The sequence below is a fragment of the Hyperoodon ampullatus genome (assembly GCF_949752795.1).
Source record: "Hyperoodon ampullatus genome assembly, chromosome: 9".
NCBI lineage: Eukaryota > Metazoa > Chordata > Mammalia > Artiodactyla > Ziphiidae > Hyperoodon > Hyperoodon ampullatus.
Window position 1 is genome coordinate 55646990 of NC_136922.1, and position 26033 is coordinate 55673022.

General features: G+C 36.5%; 1 protein-coding gene across 1 annotated transcript in view; it reads right to left on the reverse strand.

Moving 5' to 3' along the window:
* The window catches only part of ZNF804B (zinc finger protein 804B), a gene marked incomplete at both ends in the record, with an annotated part of 473269 nt that overhangs the window by 79981 nt on the left and 367255 nt on the right, over nucleotides 1-26033 (reverse strand). Inside the window, one exon of the mRNA XM_079711650.1 lies at nucleotides 4111-4254. Within this exon, the coding sequence (XP_079567776.1) occupies nucleotides 4111-4254 (144 nt within the window). The remainder of the gene's footprint in view (nucleotides 1-4110; nucleotides 4255-26033) is intronic.

The window sequence follows — 26033 nt, forward strand, 5'->3', positions numbered from 1 at the left end:
CATGGAAAATAAAATTAAGGCAACTGTTCATATTACTTAGGCCAGAAAATACTCTCATCCAAATCCCCACTACCAGCATTATAATCAGAATCACAGTCAAGAAGAGCCCTTACTGAAGCAAGAACCAAGTAGACATATTTAGCTTTGGGATTTGGAAAAAAAAAAAAAAGGTTTTGCATATTTTACTTTAGCACATATTTCCTATTTCTTGTACGTAAAATTCAGTTTCATTTAAAAGGCAAATTGTAAACTCAGCTTCATTTAGAATTCAGGTAATTTTCAAAATATTTTGGGCCAAAATAAATCTTTAGATGGAAGTATTTCAACATTTATCTAAGAAAGCAGTTTTATGAGGTCTATGGCAAATTTAATTATTCCAGTGTTTCCCAAAGTGGGCAGCATGTACAAAATTCTGTACAATATGAATGTGTTGATCAAAAGGAATTTGGAAAATGCTGTTAAATCAGTTTAGCATGAGATCTCAGCTTTTTTTATATCTGGATATAAGTTGTCAGTCTATGTATTAAATCTACTGAAGTATATGTTGAAATACAGTCCCCAGGCATCCCAGACAGAGGGAAGATTATGAGCCAAAAAGAGCAGGTGGGAAAGCATAATGAATCTTTTAAGAAGCTATAAGGAAATTCTGGGGTTGCAGGAGATAAATCTGGAAATGGATGCCAGAGCCAAACTGTGGACATTTTGAATGACAGACTAAGTAATTCAGATTTTTTAAAAAGTCAGCCAGCAGCCATTGACGCTTTCCAAGGAGGGGAGTGATAGAATAAATATAGTAGTTCAGGAGGATCAATCTGGCTGAAAACGGATAGGTTGGTGTGGAGAAGGGAAAACACTGGAGGCAGGGAGTCCAGGTAGAAGGCCCTAGCAAAAAATCAGGAGTGAGATTAAACATGAATGGTGAAAAGAGAATGCAAAAGGAAGAATGAGAACAAGATCTATTGCAAGAGAAGAATGAGAGGAATGAGGGACAGTTTCAAAGATTTTTAAAGAGCTCTCCAAGAGACTGATGGTGACTTTAGTGATCACAGTGAATCTTTTGCAGCTTCTCTGGGTTATGCTTGATACAGGTTCCCATGCCTTGATATAGGTTTTCTACCATAATGGACTTTCCATTCTTGGTTAACATGGCTAACTTATAATTCATTCTTTTTTTTTTTTTTTTTTTTTGTGGTACACGGGCCTCTCACTGTTGTGGCCTCTCCCGTTGCGGAGCACAGGCTCTGGATGCGCGGGCTCAGCGGCCATGGCTCACTGGCCCAGCCGCTCCGCGGCATGTGGGATCTTCCCGGACCGGGGCACGAACCCATGTCCCCTGCATCGGCAGGCGGACTCTCAACCAGTGTGCCACCAGGGAAGCCCACTTATAATTCATTCTTTAGGACTCCTAGTTCACCTGTCATCTTTTCATTCTTAAATAATTTTTATATGTTCTCTTAGTGTCCTAGATATACAAATTCTACAATATTTAAATCAATGTATTTTACAGATTGATTAGGTAGATTACAGGTTCCCCAGTCAGATTATAGGCTCCCTGAAATTAGGGATTAAATGTGTCCACTTTCAACAGCCAGCACAGTAGCACATAGTGGAAACTCAATCACTGTTTGAACAAGGAGTATGCCTAGGAATCTTAGAATGCTAGTAAGCCTAAAGAAAGACAGAAATGGGCAAATAGATGGAATATAAAGATTGAGGAAAGGTAGTTTTATCAACATGTTGGAAAGCCAATGGAAATAAGATTGAGGAAAGTGATAAAAGGGGAAATTGACGAGGCAGAATTGCAGAGTGAAAGGCAGGCTGTAGAATGCAGATCTAGTGTGGAGAATTCACCCTCTGGTAGTTCAATACTTTCTACTGTTTTCAAAAGTGGCCTCATACCCCTCCATTTCCTCACCTTAGTTCCTTGTGTTTCCACTTACAAGAATTCCATCCCATCTTGAGCCTCTTTTTCAACATTTACACATGCACACTTAAAGCACAGGTCAAATGTCACTATCCCCTGAGACATTCCATGGTCACTTATTTCTCTGAATCTCCAGAGTGACTTTTTTCTTAATATGCAGCCTGAAGCACTCCTACATAAAATTCACGTTAGGTGATACTTTTGGGAAGTTTGCCGTTATAGACATATTCTATCTAATAAATGACAAAAGGATGATAGAATTAGAATCATCATTTTACAACTCCAAATGAAGTAATAGGTTTAAGCAAATGATCATCTATGGATACAAGAACTATTAGTGGAAAAAGGTTGGTAGGGTACTTAATGATGGATGGATCAAGGCAATAGTATCTGAACCCACTGATGAAACTTCAAGTCATAAAAAGAAAGAAAACTAGACATCATACACCTCCTTATGGAAAGACACAACACACACTCTAATATATTTTTACCAAGAAAAAAATGTTAACCTGCATTTGACCAGATTTTATCTGTAACAACAAGTTTAAAGGAAATATAGAAGACAGAAAACGTGCAAAGACAACACTGGGTTGTATTCAGTAAAATCTCAAATTTGTGAAACAATAGTTTTTCAACAAATAAATTGCAAGGAGTAAAATTTAAAGAGGAAGTGAAAAACCCACAGTTTAAACATATATTAAAAGAAACTTAAAGATGTATCAACCAAAAGTGTGATAGGTTTGAGTCCTGATTTCAACAAACCCAAATTTATAAATCATTTATTAGACAAATGAGAAAACAAGACCACCCACTGATACCAAGATACTGTTAATTTTTAGGTATGATGATGGCTATGTTGTTTAAGCGTCATTATTCATCCTGAAATACTTTCAGATGAAATGATACAATGTTTGGAATTTGCTTCAAAATAATGCACGGTGGTGGCAGGGGTGGGGAAGTGAGTGATGGTGCTATAAATGAAACATGACTGATTGCTGTTGGAGTTGGATAGTAGCCACATAGTTCATTTTTATATATGATTGAAAAATTCTATTTTGTGTCATTTCAAAATACAAGCTCCTGTGCTCCATCTTAGAACTACTGAATTAGAATATCTAAAGGAGAATCCAGAAATCTGCATTATTAACAGGTTCTGAAGTGATGATTAGGCACACTAAGATTTGGGAATCATAGTCCTAAACAATTCATCCCATTATTCTTGCTCTTGTCAGAGACATCCAGTCAATTACATATACATGCTGTATCTTTAAAGTTAGAAATTGTGTCTTGCATCTCCCAAAGCCATATATTTTATATGTGCTCAATAAATATTAGTGATGTTAGTCAAAACCTTTATTGCTGTTCACTCTGAATAAACATTCTAGGTCTAGAATATACGAGACTTACCCATATATTCAAAGATATTAGGAGTGTGCACCTTCTCAGCTCTTAGCAATAATCCTCTGGCCATGTGGAATTTCTTTCTTAGTGGTATTTAACACTCCTAATTCCTAAAGGGCTAGTATTCTCATACCTCACGCAGCAAGGATAAAATTTAACAGATGAGAACAATAACTTCCTCTTTCACAGACAGATAGAAAATCTTAGCTTCCATGTGTAGTAAAAGAAAATGAAATGTGAACTGTTTATACCTGCCATTACCCCTCAACTTTGCCTTTGTCAAGATTTTCTTTGTTTGCAATGGTTCATTTATTAAATAATCACTTTGACCCTCCTAAGAGGGTATTCTTGGGAAAATGTAACCTTATATTGAGAATTTTTTCCCCAAAGACTTAGTATTCCCTATACCTTGGAACTCTTGAAAGAACTCTATGGTAGATTCTGTCCTAGTACTAGTCCAGTGTTCTAATTCTGCCACTAAGTAGCTAGGTGGTTTTGAATCCGGCCCTATGTTTAATGGGTCCTGGTTTCCCCACATATATAACTCTAAAATAAATGTCAATCTACTCTTGGATCATCTGTAAGTTAACCTACAGTTTTACATTCCTTCTAGGAAAAAGTACTTCACCCAATATTTAAACAGAAAACACAACCTTCAAGAAAAAAAAGGTATAAAATGGTTTTACCTCAGCATCTTAGACAAGGATAAATAAGGCCACTTGCATATATTGTGTTCCGAAGGTATAAATCCAGGAATAGGAAGGCTATTTCCCACTTCGACTTACCTGCTTATGAGCATGATCATAAGAATTAATATGATTGTCAAACTCCTGGTGTTTGTGGTACTGCTTGTCACATAATTCACAGTAAAAGTTTGCCTTTACGTCTTCCAGGGCCTTTGCTGTGGACTTCTCCTTTTCTGGAAAATCCTTAAAAAAAAAAAAAAAAAAGGCAAAAATGTTGGTTACATTTCTGTCTAATAGCATAATCAGATCTCATATTAATCAAGTTGGTATTTAATTTTACTGTGACTAAAAGGATATGGTTAGTCACATTACATTTCAGGAATTCATGGCACTGTGGCAGCAACTTTCAGTTTAGCCTTATCCCTAAGTTATCATTAAACACATAATGACTTATCGTAAAGGAGCCCTCAGCTGCAGCATGGTCATTACTCATTCTTCTTCTTGCCACCCATTTACAGGTGTGGTTCTGCTGACTCACCTAACTGGAATACTCACCCCCATTTCCTCTGCCTATCCAATGACCTATCTGAAACACTGTAAGACCTCTCCACTACAATATTTTATTGGGGCACTGATTGCATTGTTTTGTATTGTTCACCTACTGCTCGTGTTTAGCCTCCCTGAGATCATGTGTTGGGACTTACTATTCTCTCTTCACACAGTGCCTTTCCCACCTTATTAAGCTGGTGAGCTGCTACTCCTTTCCCAATACCCATCTCTTTGCCTCCTCTGGGAATCATTTTCCATGACATTTCAAGGAGGAGAAAGCCTCCATTATGTTGCTTATTACTAAACACATTTATGATCATTCCTACCTTGTCTTTTTCATGGACATTTCTTTCTTTGATATTACCCCTTACATTTTTTGTATTCCACACAATTCCATCTTCAGCCAACTGAATTATCCATGCTACACACTCTCCCTGGGTGACCCCATTCATACTATAGTTAGAGCCTTATTTATCCATTATCTCTCACTCCAGCCTAAGCTTCTCCCACAAGCATCAGCTCCTGCTAGACATCGGCAATAAGTGTATTGCACAGTTTTCAAAATTATTACGCTTACAATTTTGACTATGCTCTATCTCAAACAGAATTTTGGCCATATCATCCTCCTGCTTAAAATCCTCCTGAATTCTCTCATTGCCTATAGAATAACAGTGACAAATGCTTATTGAGCATAAACAATGTGCCAGGTATGAGGTTAAGTATGTGAATTATCTCATTTGTTCCTCACAACAACCCTATAAAAATAAGTTCTATTTTAATCTGCATTTTACAGATGCATCAACCAGCACTCAGAGAGATCACACACTTGTGGTCACTGAGTTACCAAGTGCAGAAAGGATTTGAATTCAAATAACCAATGCCTACCTCCTTTGTTAGCAAACAGCTGTGCTTTACCATCTCCCTTTAAGGCCAATCCCCTTAATATACCATACAAGCTCCTTCCTACCTCATCAGTGTCATTTATATCAATCCATACTCCCATGTTACCCTCTTTAATTCTATTAGCAGACATGCCACATGATATTTTCATAGACATGTTTTCATGTCTATGGCTCCCACAAATCTTTTGAAGGCAGGAACTGTTTTATTCATTTTTGTGTCCATGGTGCCAAACGTATTGTCTAGCCCAGAATAGGTGCTTATTTAATATGCATTACATAAATTAATAGATAATGCTGGCTTACATATTCATGCCTCCTACCATTCTGCAAGTTCTTCTCTATTGTCCCAAGGCCTAAATAAAAGAATGACTGGCACTTAGAGGATACCAAATAAATATGCATAAAGAATGGGTGAACAAAATAAAGAATGGATTTCAGCTTTGTTTCTCCAAAATGACTAACCTTCTATAAAAAGAACTTAGGCCATAAACCTAAATCAGAGGGCTATCACTACCCAGACAAGAAAGCAAACGCAGGGAATTTAGGCAGATTCTACAGGGTTGGGAGAAGTGATGGGGCAATTAATTCAGACATGGAACATAATATTCAAGCCTAAATATAAGTGTCTAAAACACATGGCGAGAAGCAGGGAGGACATGAGTAACATTAACAAAGATCAAACTACACAAAATATCCGGATTGCCTATCTAAGAGAGTTGACGTAGAAATGTGGTTACATTCTAGGCTAATGAGGCAAATAAAAGCTACTTGACAGGATGTATCCAGTAATGAGAATATGGATACCGATTTCAAGACAAAAACCCAGTTACTCAAAGAAGGGAGATAATATAGTCACTTGATAATTGAGGGAGCAGTATAGCATTGAGGTACAGCATATCTTTTGATGCAGTACACTTAGAATCAGGGGAAACCATTATTTTTCATCCAGTCTTTCTCACTAGAAATTTGTTATGCCCTTTCTCAGTATAATTGCAGGGATTGGATTGGGACAGGGACTACTTTGGTTTACCCATAGTTCTTACTTTATGATGAGCCAGGAACAACAGCCTCAGAAAACTGGCCATGTTCCTTGGATATTGAGCAACTCTGCCTCAGCTATGTTAACTGGGAGTGGAGCAGGGGCGGCGACTGAGAATTCAGGGTGAATCTGTAGTTAAAAATGTGTATTCTTATTATTCCAGATTTTGGAGAGGATTTTGTGACAATAGCTCAATGGCCAGGAGTAGAGCTTTTCCAGTTACTCTTGGCATCTATGTCTAAACATTTTTTATTTCTAAAATACCCTTTAATTATGATATTATAATATATGACTCTCAATGAAAAATGTTATGAGAGTTCTACCAATATTTTAGTCATATACCATCTCCTACAAACGTTTACATTTTACAAAGCCATCAGACTAAATTACATGCCTTGTTTCTTGCTTCATGTTTCTTGCCGGGAAATGGTGCCAATATACCCGTTTCTCTTCCCTATAAGGGACTAATGATATTCCCACAGCATATCCTAGTCCCCTTATTAAGAGAGGAAGGATGCACAGGTGGGATATAAATGCCATGAGCAAAACAGAGAGAGTTCACAATCCAGTGTGTCCCTCAAAGCCAGAAGTAAAAGCATAAACCCAACAGCAGTGACTAGGGAATAGAAATGGGGAAACTGAGGCCTGAGAGTAGAAATATCAGGCAAAGGAGACTACAAGCCACGAGTTGGGTAGGGATAGAGGAATCACAGAGGGAAAGAAAAACAAAAATCCTTAAGAATTTTTGGCAAAACTTGAAAACTGAGATTAGAGCTGGAGCTGACTTTTAGTAAAAGAACTATAACTTAGTGGTCCATGGTATTACTCAGCATAAGGTAGACCTGCTCTGAAGTGTCAAAGTGGACTACCTATGGAAATGGAGCTGAGCTTGTCCATCTCTATGTGCCAGAAGGCTGGAGGGTAAGGTCTCAGACTAGTAGGGGAGGTATCATGTAGTCTGTCTAATCCTACCATTTAGCAGAAGAGGCAACTGATGTTTAGCAATTTCGTGATTTGAATAAAATCAGCTAACAGTACAGCAGGGGCACACTTTCCATTGTATCACGCTGCCCCATCCACTCAATCATTCATCCGTTCATTTAACCACACATTCAATGCACTATTATCAAGCACTTAAACAGTCAAGAACCTCTTGTTAAGCAACCTGTAATTGTCAGTTTCTTACTAGGTCTCTACCTCAGAGTTTTACAGTCTAGCATGGGATAATTACATATGAACAGGTAAACACTATACATTGCAATACAGTGATAATCATAAGTTGTTATAGAATTTACCTAGTTCATACTAGTTAAGAATAATTTGAAGAAAAAGTCAGATTTTTTCTCTCTCTCTCTTTTTCACACATAGCATTAGATACGCTGTAAGTTCTCAGCATTTCTTGCCTTTTTGTTTAATGACAAGATACTTTTACTGGTCAAATAGCTTTGAAGGCAAATTAAGGTGAGATTTACTCTCTGAAATAATTACAGTCTTTAAATATATTGAGATATGGAGTAAACATGAAAGGAGTAAATAGCCACCTATTCTCAGTATCAGTAAATTTTTAAAATTAAAAGTGAATAAAATTCATAATAATACATTAGACATATAACATTTGATGTATAGCTGTATCATTGATTTGCTAGTTATACAAATTTCCCTTCTTACAGTTTGCCTAGAAGAGGAGACTTTGGAAGCTTATTTAATAGAAAAAATAACATTTATGAAATAAAAGAAAACTTCTTGTTAAGCATTCTCAATGATCCATTAAATGTTGAAAATGAATTATAAATTGAATATGAGTTATCTTAATAAGTCATTTTTAAAACATTAGGCATTGCCAGTGGGCAATTATGTTTCAGTTTGGTAAGAATTCCATAGTAATTAATTACTTTTCATAATTAACATTTTGGGTGCAAAGAGAGAAAATATACTTTTTCACACTAAGAATTTTACATTCATGCATATAACAAGTGTGTCTGTAAAGTGGCAAGTATTCTGACTAGAGTAATGTGTTTAGTTAGAAATATGTATGTTTGCTACCAACTTATTTTTATTATTGTAATGATGCTTACACACTAAAATCCATTGCTCTCTCTTTGTAAAACAGAAATCTGCCAAGCACTTCATGTTTGTTAACTCAATCTTCACAACGACTTTACTAAGTATCATCTCTTATTATCCCATATAAAGACATGGAAGACAAGGTACAAACACATCTAGAAACTCACTCAATGTTGAAGAGCAGAGACTGAATTCAGACTCAGATCTGCCTGTCTTCAGAGTTATTAATCGCCAGGCTCATGCTGCCCTAATTAGCCTTTATCCAGATGCTGCATAATTCTGAGCTGTCTATGCTAACTGTTTTGGTAGATTTGGAATGATACAGAGCCCCTAGCTCCCAGAGAGAGTAAGAGGACTAATTATAATTTTAAAAATCTATAAAGCTCTTGAAGCTGAGAGATGGGCACTAGGAAAATACAAGGTGGTAGTCCTGTTCTGCTGGTTGTGAATATGTGCCTTGATTATTGAAAAGGAAGAGAAGAAATCAATTGCTGTCTTCGTATCTCCTTGATGGCAATACCAGCTCGGAGCTTTGAGAACTGAATTCACATTCTTTGCATGAACGTTCACATTTGACCTTTCACTGTTATGTGTAAGAGATTGCTTTAAGAATTCTAATATTCTCTAACCTGTTCTGTTACACTGGCCCCAGATAAAATCCTGTTTCAAAGATAGTGAATTCTCCTCCTCCTTTGATCAAGTGGCTGTCGCTGATTCAAAAGATCTCTTTTGGTCCCCATTGTCCCCTTGCATCTCTGTAATAGATTGGGTAATGGGAAACTTGATTTAGATGGGTTTCTTCATGTATTTATTTTATGTTTGTGATAGAGAAAAAAATAGTGTTTGAAGACTGACTAAATTGAATCTCAGCCTTTTTCTTACAGCAGTTTAAACTTTAAATTTTCAGTTTTCTCAGGATAAATTAAAGGGAGTAGGGAGTAGCTTGAAGGATTGTTGTGAGTATAAAATGAGATCAGTTTCATGGAAACACTTAGTACAGTGTTGCTAAAAGTAGGTACTTGATGTTTGGATATTCTGTGTATGTGTCTTTGTGTTATATGTATGGGTATCGTTGTATCCATATGACACTAAAATTAAAAAAAATAATAATACCATTCTCCTATGAGTCTATAAAGCAACTTTCACTTTCTGATGAAAATTTGAGCAAATGATAGGAATCCTTATCTTCTTCAACCCACCATCTCATATGAAAGCACAATCCCTGATAGTAAAATCAAATTTGGTTTCCATAAGTAGGATTTTCAGATGTTTTTATCTCACAATTTGTTTTTAACTTTTGGACTGTTTAGAAATCCCACACACAGTCAAGAGAGCACTGGATGCCCTTAATTAACATTAATATTACTAATATTGATTTCCCTAAAGATGTGACGGGCTTCTTTTATATGGTCTTTGCATTCTATAGCATCTAGCATGTTACCTGTTACTTAGAAGAAACTCAGTAAATATTTGTTGAATAAGTGAAATTAATGAATAAAAACCAGAGAATGCTTTTCCCACTACGTAATAGATAGCTTGGCTTACTGTGACAATGTTAAGTTATATCATGGGGAATTAAACTGTTGAAATGATGGCAGAATAAACAGATGAGTATGATTCTAAATATATGGAACTTTTGGAACAATCCTTTAAAAAAATACGGAATCTGAGGTCTAAGGAGCTTACTGAAGAATTAGCCTAAAGTAATAGAGGGTGGCAACTGCATACAGATTCACAATCAGAACTACAGATTATTGATTTCCAATGCTCCTCTTGTCTTACCATAATCAATAGTTCTCCTTACAATTTGTTGAGAATCAAGTGTTGGTTTCCCAGACTTGAACTGGACATGACCAAAGTTAGACCTTTCCAGCAATGCCCAGGTAGGTATAATGACAGCCACTTCCTGGATTTGAAAAAGAGCTTTTCCCCTCTTATTAGTGATTCATTCAAGCTGCCCAGATGAGAAGATGAATACGACCACATTAAGTATTTGAACTTATCACTGGGTGGCATGCTTTGGGAACATCTCAGCATCGTTTCTAATATGGAAAGAATGATGAATTTCTGACTTACTGGCAAGATGCCAGCATGATGATTGCATTTCTGTTCATGAAGCAACAATTAAATATTTAAAGTTTGCTTGTATAACTGCTTATTTTGGAGAAGATTCCTAATTGGCTGCATTTGAACAGAGGTTATTTTTGAAAAACACATGCATATCTGTTAGAACCATTGTTCATCAGTATTCTACACCACCAACTTCATCTTCCTCAGCATAAATTAATATACAGTTCCTCTACCAGAAAAACACATAAGTATATAATGCAGTCCCAGGTGTACCCTAAAATAATCATAACAGTAGCTATTGCTTTATTACCTAACTATGCATGTCTGCCATAAAGGAAAAAAGGCGCACATATAATTTCCATATTGCTTACCAATGGGATACAGATGCTGCACTGCACAAGTTCATAAAGGTTATGGATGGGTTTTCAGAGTATTTTTAACAACTAATGAAACAGTAAAATACATGTAAACCAATGAGATTTACTGGACACCGTGTAGTATGAGCCCATCAAGATGCAAGGACTACCAGTCTCTTACAGAGAACATCCCAGCCCTCACCAGTAAAAACAGGCAATATTTTTGGGTGGGAGAGAAAAAGAGAGTACATAAAAATATATGTAAATTTACCCAGGGTCAAGGACAAGGTCAAATCCATTAAATAGCAGTCCTTGGCCTAGAGTTCATGCCCAACAAACGTCCATTAATGAATTCATGAATGAATAAATGTAGTGAGTGAAGGAATGAATACATTTAATTTCTTTCTGACCTTTTTCCTGTTTACTTATTGTGCTAAAGGGGAGAGAACTGGAAAACCTGAAATGAGTATGGTGATGTTAAAACCCATATACTTGTACAGTTCAAAGAGTGAACCCTAATGTGGAATATAGACTTCAGCTAATAATAACACATCAATTTCAGTTCATCAGTTGTAACACACTCACCCACCACACTAATATAAAATGTTGATAATAAGGGAAACTATATATAAAATTAGGGGAGAGTATACAGGAACTCTCTGTATTTCCTGATCTATATTGCTATGAACCTAAAAATGCTCTTAAAAAATAGTCTAGTATTTAGAAAATAAAAGTGTACAACGAAATCACATTTTGATAGTCCTACCTTCATTGAACTCAAAGAAAAACAATGCATGATGTAAAAATAATCTAATCCATGTTATGTAATGTACATGGCTGAGCTCCAGGGGTGGGGCCAGATGACAAGGAGGGCTCCTTTGTATGGAGAGATCTTGAGATCCTCAATTCCGCTCTGTCATATTCCATGAGAGAGAGCAACCCTCAGCAATCCTTGAGAAAAGCAGGACTACTGACAGACCATATTTATAATCATTAGATCCACTGGAAATTCACGGGTAAAATTTCTATATTTGAAAGAAAGATTTTAGAATGTGTCTATGGTGTGGGTGTGTAAAATATGATAAGAAAATGAGTTTTCTTCCCCCAGACTGACAATAGTGTCCCATTTATAAAGGTAGTAATTACCACTCCATCAATTCAGCCCACAGATATGTATAACTGTAATGAATACAGACATATTGCATTCATCTAAATTGAATACATTTAAATGAATACATCTATTGTGCATTAGACAGGAAGTACTTTCATTTACCCATTACTCCTGCTGTAACTACTTATTTTAAAAATGCAATTAATAGTGTCTGACATTTCATTTTCTAATATAGGAGAAATCAATAAAAAATGTCGGGTCACTAAGTTTTCTGGAAAGTTGCTAGTGACACCTGCTCAATTACAAACCATTCTTTAAAAATTCAACATCTGTAACAGCTATCTAGGGGAGAAATTGTCATTAAGAGACGCTGACCTAGACATTGCTTCACTTTTGCATGGGAATTAACGGCAAATATGTTCCCTTCAAAAAGATTCAGGTGATTGTCAAGTCATTTCCTGTTCTAAGGCCTTCTCAGGTTGCTCTGGAATTCATCTGTACAATTCTAAAAAGCTGTGTTTCTGTTCTACATGTGCTAAAACAAGCCTGGAAACTCCTAAAATGATGTGCTAAAATAGTATAAAGCCAAAGTCTTTGCTCTTAAAAAAGGACACACAAACCAGATAAATGTCAAAACTCCAAGGACATTCTTTCTGTTTTATCTGAACATTTGCTATCTTGTTTGATTAAAAAGTCTGCTACATTTGGTTTACTTGTTCTATAACCAGAGATGTTTAAAAAGTGATTGTAGGGCCTCCCTGGTGGCGCAGTGGTTGAGAGTCCGCCTGCCAATGCAGGGGATACGGGTTCGTGCCCCGGTCCGGGAGGATCCCATATGCCGCGGAGCGGCTGGGCCCGTGAGCCATGGCCGCTGGGCCTGCGCGTCCAGAGCCTGTGCTCCGCAACGGGAGAGGCCACAACAGTGAGAGGCCCGCATACCGCAAAAAAAAAAAAAAGTGATTGTGCTCACTCACAAAGGCACTTCATTATTTCAAACTGGCTGCTCCAGGGTTCTATCTATTGAAATTCTAATAGGTAATTTACTTTCAAACTTAGAGAAAACCAGCAATTGTGAAAGAAGAATGCTATACAGAAGCTCTGTGTCTCAAATCTTGAAATATTAACTTCAAGCTGGGAAAATGTGTCAAAGTAAAGTAAATCTATTAAAATGCTAGTTTTCTTTGAGAGGAAGGCATTCACATGGGCTAAAGGAAATGCTATAAACTACATTACATTCATTTCAAGATCATGAAATGATGTATAAAACTTGGCTCTGTTGTCATATATTTTGGAAGATATATTTGTCACATATTTTATCTATTAATTATTCTCATAGAACTTTTGTAAAACTTGGGTCATTGACTTCAAAAATCCTCAAAAAGAAAGGGTGTTTACCAGTTTTATGGATACACTCTTGCTTTATTGAAAATAAAAACAATTGTCAATTGAAGTCAGAAAGGCTGAGAGCTGGAAACTGGGGCAAAAGTTAGTATGTGTCATAAAGGCAGAAGTGATAGTACAGCCCACCCAGACTGTGGTGAAGAGTTGAGACAGATTTTCACAGCTGCTTGAGCAGTTGGAGGATCCATACTTATTGTTAACACTAGCACCCACTCAATAAGCCATACAGCATGACCCAGTCTACTGTGTGTGATTTTGTGTGTGTGTGTGTGTGCACTGTGCACAGAGTTAGTCTGGAAAGAGAGTCAGCTACAATAGAACATAAGTTGTGGGTCCACTGTAAAAGAAGTGGAATAAAAAAGTCAGAATCGCCATACAGGCACGGAAGGGATTTTAGAAAATCTATTCTAGCTAAAGGAATTTAATCCAGAAGTTCTTTGGTTTGCCCAGGTTGATGTAGAATGGTAAGTAGCAGATCTGGGCTAATTCAAGTCCTTGACTCCAACCTTGGAGAACAATACCAGAGCCACAAATTCTACGAGGCCTATTTCCTTACTTGGAAGAGGAGATTGAGCTAGACGACCAAATTTTGCATCTCTGAACCTCAAAATGGATAAATGAGTATCTGCAGTCTTTAAGCTGATATAGGTCTATAGATATTCTCTTTCTTTTCTTAAACAACACAGTCAAAATTTAACATCATACTTAGAAAGTATGTTCTCACTCTTGGAATGCCAGAAATAGAAAATTTTCAATTTTAAACCATCTCCTACAGAAGGAGACAGAATCACTCTCAGTAGAGGACTTCCTCTTCCCTTTATTCTCCTAAGCTTAAAAAAAGAATATTAAGAGCTTTGCTAGTCCATAGATTGTTAGTTATAGTTACAGTAGATTGAGCACTGAGCTGAGCCAGTACTAAAACTGGCTTTAGAAAGGAGGAAGCTACCTTCTTTTCTGATATTGGAGGGATATCTTAGATGAAAGAGAAGAAAAAGCAGAAGATAAAAGAATTCATACCTAAAATGATTTTTTTTTAACTTCTATGCTGCCCTTGAAGGAATTTAATGTATGGTGGGGATTTAGCTGTATTATAAAGGTTTGGATTAGTTACTGTGTTATTCTACTGTGCAAGATAATAATAACACATAATTCCTTCTTCAAGAGACTCTCAGACCACCTGGAGGGACAGAATTAATTCACAAATTACAAGTGAAAACAGAAAGGAATATACAGTAATATGGTGGGGATTTAAAGTGCTATATGTATTCAGAGAAGGGAAATAACCATGATGCTTTGTAATGTGCCTACATACCTAAGTAGAATAAACGTATTAAGATAGAATTTTATAAAGAGCCTAAGTTAACGGTCTTGTATTTGACTCTTACATATAAAAAAATGAATGTCACTTGATCAGTCTTTAATTCTGGAGTTTAAGAAGGTGGCATAGGGCTTCCCTGGTGGCACAGTGGTTGAGAGTCCGCCTGCCAATGCAGGGGACACGGGTTCGTGCCCCGGTCTGGGAGGATCCCACATGCCGCGGAGCGGCTGGGCCCATGAGCCATGGCCGCTGAGCCTGCGCGTCCGGAGCCTGTGCTCCGCAACGGGAGAGGCCACAACAGTGAGAGGCCCGCGTACCGCAAAAAAAAAAAAAAAAAAAAAAAGGGGCATAAAGTATTTCTGAGAATGAATCAACCTACATTTTGTAATGAGAATAATACAGATTTCACTCTATGTACTGATAAACAAGAAGCCATACAGACTTTAGAGAGAATGGAATCCTATTCCCTGTCTCCTCTTCTGTTACAGCTGGTGTTATTGCTGACCAGTAACTAACATAAGAATTATGATTCTGCCCATGTTGTTCCTCAGTGTCCTCCTTGTGATTATTTTCCCAGGACATCTCTCTTGGACTCACTGCTTCTCGTTTCAGAGTCTTTACACAAAGTCTGAGTTCACTTTGATCACCAAAGCACAATTAAGTGATTTTAAAAATTAATTCCTATAGAACTTTTTGCCTCCAACAATTATGCCATGGAAAATCTTGACTGGCTGCTGTCTGCATGAATGTTCTGTTACAACTCTGGGCTGGAATCTGTGTTCTCACTAGTGGATGAATTTGTCAGCAAGTCTCTATTCTGTACTAGCTGCAGTGATAGCAGGGACATGTAGGGAAAAAAAAGTCATTATAGTATAAAAAGAAAAGAGAACCTTCATTGATAAGAAATGACAATGCCCTTAAACTTGTAAATAAATACCATTAGGCACTCCCTAAGAGTAGCAGCAAAGGAGCATCCCTCCTGGTTTACTGTGCGCCCAAATACCACAAGAGCTGCACTTTGGATGTCCATCTAGGGAGGAACAGAGATCAAGGTAAGAGTATGAATCCTAGCTCAACTGCTTGCAAACTCCATGGCCTTCAATGCATCACTTAAATTCTGTAAAACATGGATAGTAATGTCACCTTCACATGATGATTATAATGATTAAATAAGTTTAAACATAAAAGGCACCTAATACCATTCCAGGTACCACTCAGCAGTCACATTATCTATCTACCTACTTACCTGCCTACCTACCTATCTACCTACCTATCATCAATAGTTATAGATAAAAAACTATAGTCTTAAAATGCTGAAGTGCCAAAGTGGAAATATGCCAGGAGGAAGGGTGTCTAGGAAGTTCTAAGTTTTGAAATTAGTTATTAAAAATAGACGAGGCAATATGTCCTTGTGGTTAGGAGTGTAGTTCTGGATCAGACAGATGGAGTTTAAATCAAAGGTCTGTTCCTCATGACGGGGGGCGTGAGGACCCAGCAATTCCATCTTTATCTGTGTCTTCATCCCAAAACAGAAGCACGTGATAACAGTACTAACTCATAGGACGGTCGGTCGTACTGATTGTGGAAACAAATCAAATGAAATACTTGGCATAGTACCAGCCTAATATTGCTATCTGTTTATATTTTCTAGGTTTTGTTTTGTTTCATTTTGTTTTTACAGAGTTTAACAGCAAATAGAAAAACACGGCATGAGATTTGAATGCGATACACAGTGACAATTGAAGACAGATATCTGGCTGATTGAGAGCAGAAGTGTCTGGATTGGGAATGGAGACTTGATGGGGGCGGGGCGGGGGTGGTCCCTGAGGATTGCACTAAAAGATGCTGGCTCCACTAGGAAAGGGGAGCCGAGCTTCCCATAACTGACATCCAACAATGTACAAAGAATGGACCCACAAAGTCCAATAAAAAGCACTTCTTCCCACAGGGGAGAGATTTAGTTATCTGTACCCGACTGAGTGATGATGTACTATGTGGATGACAAGTTCTTCTTTCTATGGGACCTGTCTTTGTGTTGCAAACTAAAGGGGAAAAAAATCCAATGCAAAAACAAGCGGAAACCTCAGCCAGACCCTTAATCATGCCCCTACGAGGACACGAGTGCCCGTTTTGCTGACTCTTTTATTTCTAAACGCCCCACGGTACGGTATTCTGGATAAGTTACTTGTTAGAAATAACGCTCTTTGCATTAAACATACATTTTTCTTTCTGTAAACAGGCTCTGCTTTCTACTATAGATGGTGAGCTGAGCTGTTTTCCTGACCTGGCCTTTTGCTACTGTATCTTTTGGATTTCTGCCTTTGGCAGGAGTACAGAGAGACCAATTTTTTTAAGGACATTTTTTGTTATTAAAAAACAAAAAAAAGCTTTGGATATTTTCTGTTATATTTTTACTACCCTATACAAAAATCATGATTTGAAAGTTTATTAATGTAAAACATATAGGAATCTACATTGGAGATTAAAAATAAATATATACTCTTTCTGCAAGGATGCGTATTAATTTTTGTTACATTTATGTGACAATATTCCTTAGGTAACATAACAAATAATATCAAGGTCTCAAGGTTTATTTTTTATTTAGTATAAAACATTTGCCAACTTAGTGTCTTTCACTAACTGCATTATGAACTAATTGGTTCTATAATGTTTTCACTAAAAGAAGAAAAAAGTGTATTCTTACAAATGCTACTATTATTGTACAGAAATAGGCACTCACTCAGTGTGACCACAAATTTGGAAGGTGATTTAAACATTAGGCATTTTATTATTAATAACGAAATGGCAAGGATAAATTTTATGGGCTTCAACTAAAAAGGCTGTCAAGACCCACCCCAATTATTTTGTCTGTTTAGCAAGTAAAAGCTTTAAAAATGACTTATGTGTGTATATGTGGTTGTGTGGTAGCATTTCCAAAAAATATTCCCATTTAACCTATGTGCCTTAAATCAACTCATGAGTTGATCAAGCTAGTATTATAATCAAACATAAGTTTGTAAAGTTTTAATTATCTGCTGATGTTTGTCAGTTCTTCTTTTGTTGTCCATTTAGTTAATATTTTCATGAAAACTTGGATAACCTAAGGTCAGTGTTCTATTCATCAATCTTTAATGACCAGATCTGTATGTCAAAATAAACCAATAATATGTCATTACTTTAAAAGATATTTAGTAACATCTAAGCATTCAATTTGCTAATCGATTGAAGAATAATTTATTCAGATAAAAACGACATCAAGTTTCTTCAATATTCAAAACTAAAAATGCAGAAAAATTTCCACTTCTGGTGTCTCCATTTAACTAAATTAAATCTAACTGCACCAACCTATGCATAAACCATCTATTATAATAAGGGAAAAAATCAAGACCCTAAGTGGTCCTTATGAGCTAAATATGAATTCTAATGAGTAACCAACCAAGTGACAAAGATATTAAATTAATAGCTAAGTTTCCCGTTTCCTCATAAGTAAACTTTCAAAAACATTTCTCCCCTTTTTGTATTAATGCAGAAGTTACAAAATGGAGATAAGATGTGAAAACTTATAACACATATAAAATATGATTGTAATCAGCCAATGGAAGGAAAAGGGAAAAAAATGGAAGAGCTATTATGCAGATATGTTCTTTGGTAGAAGACAAATTTGCAAAATGAAGCCATCAACAAATGGAGAGCTGGTTTTGTGACTAAAACTAAAACTTTTATATACTTTGCATCTGCTTTTTACCCTCTTTCTGTCGGACTTTTGTGGAAGCCTGTATTTTGTATATTTTTTCAGTATATAGCTATTTCTTTATCTCATCCTAAAAATGCAAGCTACTTTCATAATTTTGCATAAATGTCAAGAATCATTTTGTTGCCTGATAAAGTTTCTTCACACATTTACCTTTCCATGAGTGAGGTACAACTTATATGAAAAATACGCTTGGTAGATGCACTTCTAAAAAATCCAGTTCAGAGTTTTCTCCTACCACTTGGCTACAGCTTCTTTATTCTGCTCCCTACATAATATCCTTAGGCAAGTATTTTTCTCTTTTTTCATGTATTTTGTTTAGCCTGTTGGTATATTTTACCTTTGTCTTATGAAGGTGGTAGAGAATGCTTGAGTGCAGGATGAGAATACAATTGAATGTCATTCAAATATTTTTTAATATAGATTTCATGATTCATTATAAAGAGGTTAAAAATCACTGAAGTGATAACAAGTGGTTTAGTTGATGAGATAGTTAATTCATACTCTGTAGGCATAATCGTAACAGTTGATAAATTATTCAGCATTGAGTTGAAAGCAAATTCAATAATTTGGTGGACTCTTCTTTGCACTCTATCCGTGTTTATGAGGCATTAACAGCATTTAGGTGACAATTTTGTGTCATAAAAGATAACTTTTTGTACCTTATGTCTACTTGACAGTGGTTGCTGCACATGATGGCTAATCAACAATGAATTAGATATTGAAATTAACTGCTCGCTTGAATATTTTGTAGGTTCATAATAAATATTGAAAATTAAAACACTGATACATATTTATATTAAAATACCTACTTTTGTGAAATACATATGATAATTTGGTATTTAAAAGGAACACTTTACACATTTTATGTATTTTTTCATTTATGTTATCCTTGAAATTTGGTTCAATTTAGGTTGATTTTTTAAAACTTCTGTGTCAGCAAACATTTATCTTACCTAAATTGGACATATAATCTAAAAAAGTCATTCTTATGAAGAAAATGCAATAAATGGTGTCTGACTCTTCTTTTGAGGTAGGAGACAGGGAAACTAGGTAAATTTATACCTAGCTTTACAACCAGCTTGGTATGTGTGACTTCTTATCTCTAGTTTCTTATCTCTAAAATAGGGGTTTGGTTAATTGACAAGTATCTTTTGAACTCTAAGACTATGCCATTAATTTTTGTCTTTTGGGGACAATCTTCTTAAATATTGATGTGTTTCTTTCAGGAGAAAAAGAGTTGGTTAATAGAATCTTTCTGACAATAAAATGCAAAAGTGAGGAAAGTGTTTTGGGGAGAGGATCCTGAATTTTTCAGGCTCCCTGGTTTCCACAGGGGTTCACTCATCTAGAACGGATGGATACTCACTTGCTTCTCCAACCTTTTTCCACTGTAGACAAAGCCCAGGGCACAAGAAGACATTATACTAAATGTCACCTGTCACACATTCCTAGGATTTAATAGCATATCAAAATCTTCCAAATATCTTGACTCAACTTATTTGTGCCAAAATGAAAAAGTAATGGAAATAAAAACAAAAATAAACAAATGGGACCTAATTAAATTCAAAAACTTTTGCACAGCAAAGGAAACCATACACAAAATGAAAAGACAACCCACAGAATGAAAGAAAATATTTACAAACAATGTGACTGACAAAGGATTAGTCTCCAAAATTTACAAACAGATCATGTGGCTCAATTATCAAAAAAACAAACAATCCAGTCAAAAAATGGGCAGAAGACCTAAATAGACATTTCTCCAAAGAAGACATACAGATGGCCAAGAGGCACATGGAAAGATGCCCAACATCACTAATTACTAGAGAAATGCAAATCAAAACTACAATGAGATATCACCTCACACCAGTCAGAAGGGCCATCATCAAAAAATCTATAAACAATAAATGCCAGAGAGGGTGCAGAGAAAAGGGAACCCTCCTACACTGTTGGTGGGAATGTACATTGGTACAGTCACTACGGAGAACAGTATGGAGGTTCCTTAAAAAGCTAAAAATAGAGCTACCATATAATCCAGCAATCCCACTCCTGGGCATATATCTGGAGGAAAACATGGTTTGAAAGGATACATGCACTGCAGTGTTCATTGCAGTGCTGTTTACAATAGCCAAGACATGAAAGCAACCTAAATGTCCATCAACAGATGACTAGATAAAGAAGATGTGGTACACATATACAATGGAATATTACTCAGCCATCAAAAAGAATGAAATATTGCCATTTGCAGCAACGTGGATGGACATGGAGATTATCATACTAAGTGAAGTAAGTCAGACAGAGAAAGACAAATACATGATATTGCTTATATGCTGAATTAAAAAATGATAAAAATGAACTTATTTACAAAACAGAAAGAGACTCATAGGCTTAGAGAATGAACTTATGGTTACAGGGGGGAAGGATGGTGAGGGGAAGGGATAGATTGGGAGTTTGGGATTGACATGTACACACTAATATATTTAAAATATCAATAGATAACCAACAGGGACCTACTGTAAAGCACAGGGACCTCTGCTCAATATTCTATAATAACCTAAATGGGAAAAGAATTTGAAAAACAATAGATACATGTATATGTATACTGAATCACTTTGCTGTACACCTGAAACTAACACAACATTGTTAATCAACTATGCTCCAATTTAAAATAATTATTTTAAAAACAAAAGACATCTGATTGTACAATTACCGTCTAGATGTGTGACACCCACTTATTTAGCCTGTTTTTTACTTTGTCTTTATTTGTTTTCAGTTTGTTTGTTTGGTGCTCCCTTAGTTTCTACTCAGCCAAGATAAATGACTCAAAGAAATTAATGTAATGTTTTTACTGCTGAACTGTCATATTTGCAGTTCACTAACAAGAAAGATATGATGGATTGAAATTTGTAAGGTAGAAAATATTCTCTTTCTGTTAAATGAGTTTCTATGTCAGAAAATAAAAGAAAAACATTGAAAATTGAGAGGATCAATCCCAACCACTAAGAGCCAAGGTTCATTCTCTGCTGATGGTGGTGAATGCAGTGATTAGAGGAGCTAGGCCATTGCATTTCAAATATGGAGCCCCACAAGGCAACATTCCAAGTGCAGAGCTAAGGATGAAGCCAATCTCCAAAAAAATCAAAGGACTCTGATATTTGTGCTTTTGCAAACAAAATGCTGAGAGTACCTTTGGAATTACATTCTAAGACAGTCATCACAGTTGAAAGAATCTATCAGATCTTGACAGAAAGATTTAGATTAGGAAGGCAGAGTCTTGTCTATCGAGGTCCTCGGAATGATTGTTTCCTTGGAGATTATATTGCGAAGGGCTCTTATTTTCTAAGTGAGCAGAATAAAAGTGATTTTCTCAGTTGCCAAAAGATGTATTTATAAATGCAACACAACTACTAAGCCATGTCACTCATGGCTCCTGTAGGTGAACAAATATATTGTTTCCTTTTTATAAACATCATTTTTAATCAAGAAAAGATTACTATGGGGGGGATTACTTATTTCAAAATCAGATGGTTGGCATAAGGCATACCAGGAAGTGCCCCTCAGATATGGACAAAGTACTTTGCCTTTCTCTGCACAAATGAAGAGTTGGGGCGGGGAATGTAACCTTTAAATACAAATACAGGGGAAAATGAACTCTGGAAATATTTATATTTAGATGTTTGGTTTTATGCATTTGGCTACATGATAGGAATCCCTTTCTTTCAGTTTTCACTTTTTTTGCCCCTAATTTTGGGGGTAGTTCTTATAAAATAATATCAAATAAATATTACTATATCAAACAAGCAAAGACTTTTTCTATATAAGAATAAAAATGTTATTTATAGTGTGGTATCTCCTTACTCACTCAAAGACTAACTTTAGGTGGCACAAAGTAAACTTTTTAAAAGTTCATCAAATTTTCTAAAACAGGAGTCAGCATTATACTGTGTATAATAATATTTTTAAGATATCCCCATTTGTGGCAGTGGTAATTTGTTTTATAAATACTTTCACCTTCCTTATATATGTGCAAGGGGTGTTTTACATCTTTTATTTATAAAATTATTTTATCACTATTCACATTGTCAACATATGCATGTTTTTATTGATTGTTAAATTTTCATGGTTTCTTTTTTTTTTTTTTAAGCAGGCCTCTCACTGTTGTGGCCTCTCCCGTTGCAGAGCACAGGCTCCGGACGCACAGGCTCAGCGGCCATGGCTCACGGGCCCAGCCGCTTCGTGGCATGTGGGATCCTCCCGGACTGGGGCACAAACCCGTGTCCCCTGCATCGGCAGGCGCAATCTCAACCACTGCTCCACCAGGGAAGCCCCCTTCCATATTTTTTAATGCAGTAAGGCTTTTAAGGCACCAACCCTAATCAAAATCAAAACTCAAAATTGTCCCCGGATTTTCTGGGAGAGTCCTAATGTCAAATATCCTGTTTCGTTGTCCCTAGGACAACCAATTTTAGGTTTGGAAAATATGTTAATTATAATATTGATATCAAATAGGCATCTAGGTTAATACATAAATTGTGGGTTGTCTCAAATATGGTTCTCTAGAAACTCTAGAACAACTTGGGTCTTAGCCTCTAAACATGGTAATAGGTGGAGAGAGTAGCTTATGTAAAGTAGGATACCACAAACTCAGAGAAACTATAGAACTCGATGATGAAATCTGTGTCTGTAGCAAGGAAGAAAATTAGGAGTGTTCTTTAAATACCAGGAAAAAAAAGCACCAAAGAAGCATTCTTTATAAATATTGAAATCATGAAATACAATATCATGAACACAGAACTCAAAAGGAATTTAACAGGAGAAAGAAATGGCATTTAAAATTAACATACCCTATGTTAAATACCTTGTAAAGACTAAAAAAAAAGACTATATTATATTATTAACCATTCATCTCTAAGAGAAGGCTAGGGGAAGGAGAGGAAAAAGACAGGTCACTTATCCTTTTCTAAACTGTTACAGCATCCGTGAAATGAATCCATAAACTGGGATTCCATAAGCTGCTCTACTACGCATGCAGTTTCTACTGTTATTTATCAGAGGAAAACTCAGTACTGTATTTAAAGCAGACCAAAGGGGTGCTGCTTTGATTTAAGTGTGTGTGCACGTGTGTGTGTCTGTGTGTTCATGTGTCTATGTATGTAGGTTGGACTCCCTGCAACCCTAGGGCTTGTCCAGAGTTCTCTACAGTATCTCTGCACAATGTAATGCTCAGCTAGGCCATCTCTAAGGGCCTTTCACCTCACAGACTCAATGATTCCATTATTCTATTCTGAGCTTATCCTGAACCACCTTCCATACATCTCATCTTCCACCAGACCAGCCTTTGTATGATGGCGAGCCAAGAAACTGTGCTTATGTACTGGAATTTGCTTGATTCCACAGTGACAGCAGCTCATAAAAAGGCTAACTGTATAAAAGATTAGAATGAAGGGCCCACAAAAAGATTTGTTGGTGCCTGTCATTCCTGCTGGTTTCTGAATAACTCAGGCCTCTCAACAAGATCCTGAATTTGGAAGCTGCATATTTAAATGCCAGAAGGATTTAGATATGAATGTGCAGATGGCTGTATGAGTAAAATGACTGTCAATGACTTCTTATTTTTCTCCCTAAAATGGGTGCTATGATTCTGGTTAATCTTGTCACAGCCATTTTTCCAACAATGAAGGCATTATTTGAAAATTAAAAACATTCCATTTTCTATTCACATCTGAGATTTGCTCTACCTGAGCTTGCAAAGGTACTTAGGAATGCAAGATTTGGAGATAAAGGAACAAAATATATATACATTTAGCATGAGGAAAGCTTGCTACATCATTCCTTCCTTAAAGAAAAAAAAGAAATATTTTTTAACAGCAGATGAGTCTTGTAGAGTTTTTTTTTTTTTTTCTGCCAGTCTTTACCCTGACTTTTCTCCTGTAGAGATGAGCAGACCAAGTTACAATACTCCTTCGGGGTTTTCAGGGGTTCTTTGTATACAGTAATACACCTTACATACAGCTGCCCAATAAATAATGTCCTTTGGGTTACTTGCCTAATGAACAAAATGCCAATGCTTAATTCCTCCGTGATCTGGTTCCAGTACACTTTTCAGTCTTCTCATGGTTTCCTATCATATCTTATGTTCTCATCACAGTAAATGATTCACTGTTATTATCCGTGTCCATTATTTTTCCTCCTCTGTTCCGTTGCTCTAACTCTTCTCCCTGGAATGTCATTCTCTTGCTTTCTCATGTTTAAACTTCAGCCAACTCAACTCATTTACTCTGTCTATGCCATGAAGCCTTCTTTGTCACGCTGGTCAAAGGAAATCTTTTGCCATGAGCTCCCATTGCCCTCTATTCTTTTTATATGCCCTGTATCAATTTCTTCCTTCCTATATACCTTGTCTTTAGTATCTATTTCTTGAAAACACAGATCATGCATCTATTTCCATATTTTTAACACATTTCCTGGTACAAAATAGAGATTCAAAGTATATGTTTCTGAACAAATAAATGGAAATGTCTTCCCCTCACATGTGGACAGAGAAACTCTAGTTGCAGCCAAAATACAATCATGAGCAGAATCTGATAATTGCTAGATCAAATCAGAGAATACAGATCAGCGATAACAGTATTCAGTTCAATTCTGATAATTTCCACTAAGCAATAACTTTCCATAATCATCGCATATTTTCTCTAGTACCCACCATTATGGAAAGAGAGGCAGAGAAGCAGTTACACTGTCTTCCTTCATTTTCTGGAGGGAGGGGTAAGCTTGTCTTTTACAAAGTAATCAAGAAAAACTAAATTTAATATTCCCTCTTTGGGGCTTCCCTGATGGCGCAGTGGTTGAGAGTCCGCCTGCCGATTCAGGGGACACGGGTTCGTGCCCCGGTCCGGGAGGATCCCACATGCCACGGAGCGGCTGGGCCCATGAGCCATGGCCTCTGAGCCTGCGCATCCGGAGCCTGTGCTCCGCAACAGGAGAGGCTACCACAGTGAGAGGCCCGCATACCGGGAAAAAAAAAAAATTCCCTCTTTTATGTCACTTCAAAATTGTGTTTCTGATAACTAATTTTAAAGCATATTTCCCCAGGAGTGTTGTTCAACAATAAGAAGAAATTATTCCTTGGGTTTTTACCTAGTACATGCTTATTATGGACAGTAGCTACAACTATACTTGTCCTCTCTTATCATGTTTTGAAATCTAAAGTCTTCTACTGCCACATCTAGTTCTCATGAACATTACAGTATGCTGTATTTGCTGAATTTGGATTGCGGATAAGGTTAAGCTCAAATTAGCTTCGTCTGACTTTGGAGAACGTGCTTTAATGGTACCTCTAGGTGTCTTTTCACATGTTATTTAAATTTTTGATCCATGAATGCTACCTACCATACCATGCTTCTTAAAAACAGAATGAACAAAAGCAAGTGATTTAGTATTTTTAGTTAGGTAGCACACCAC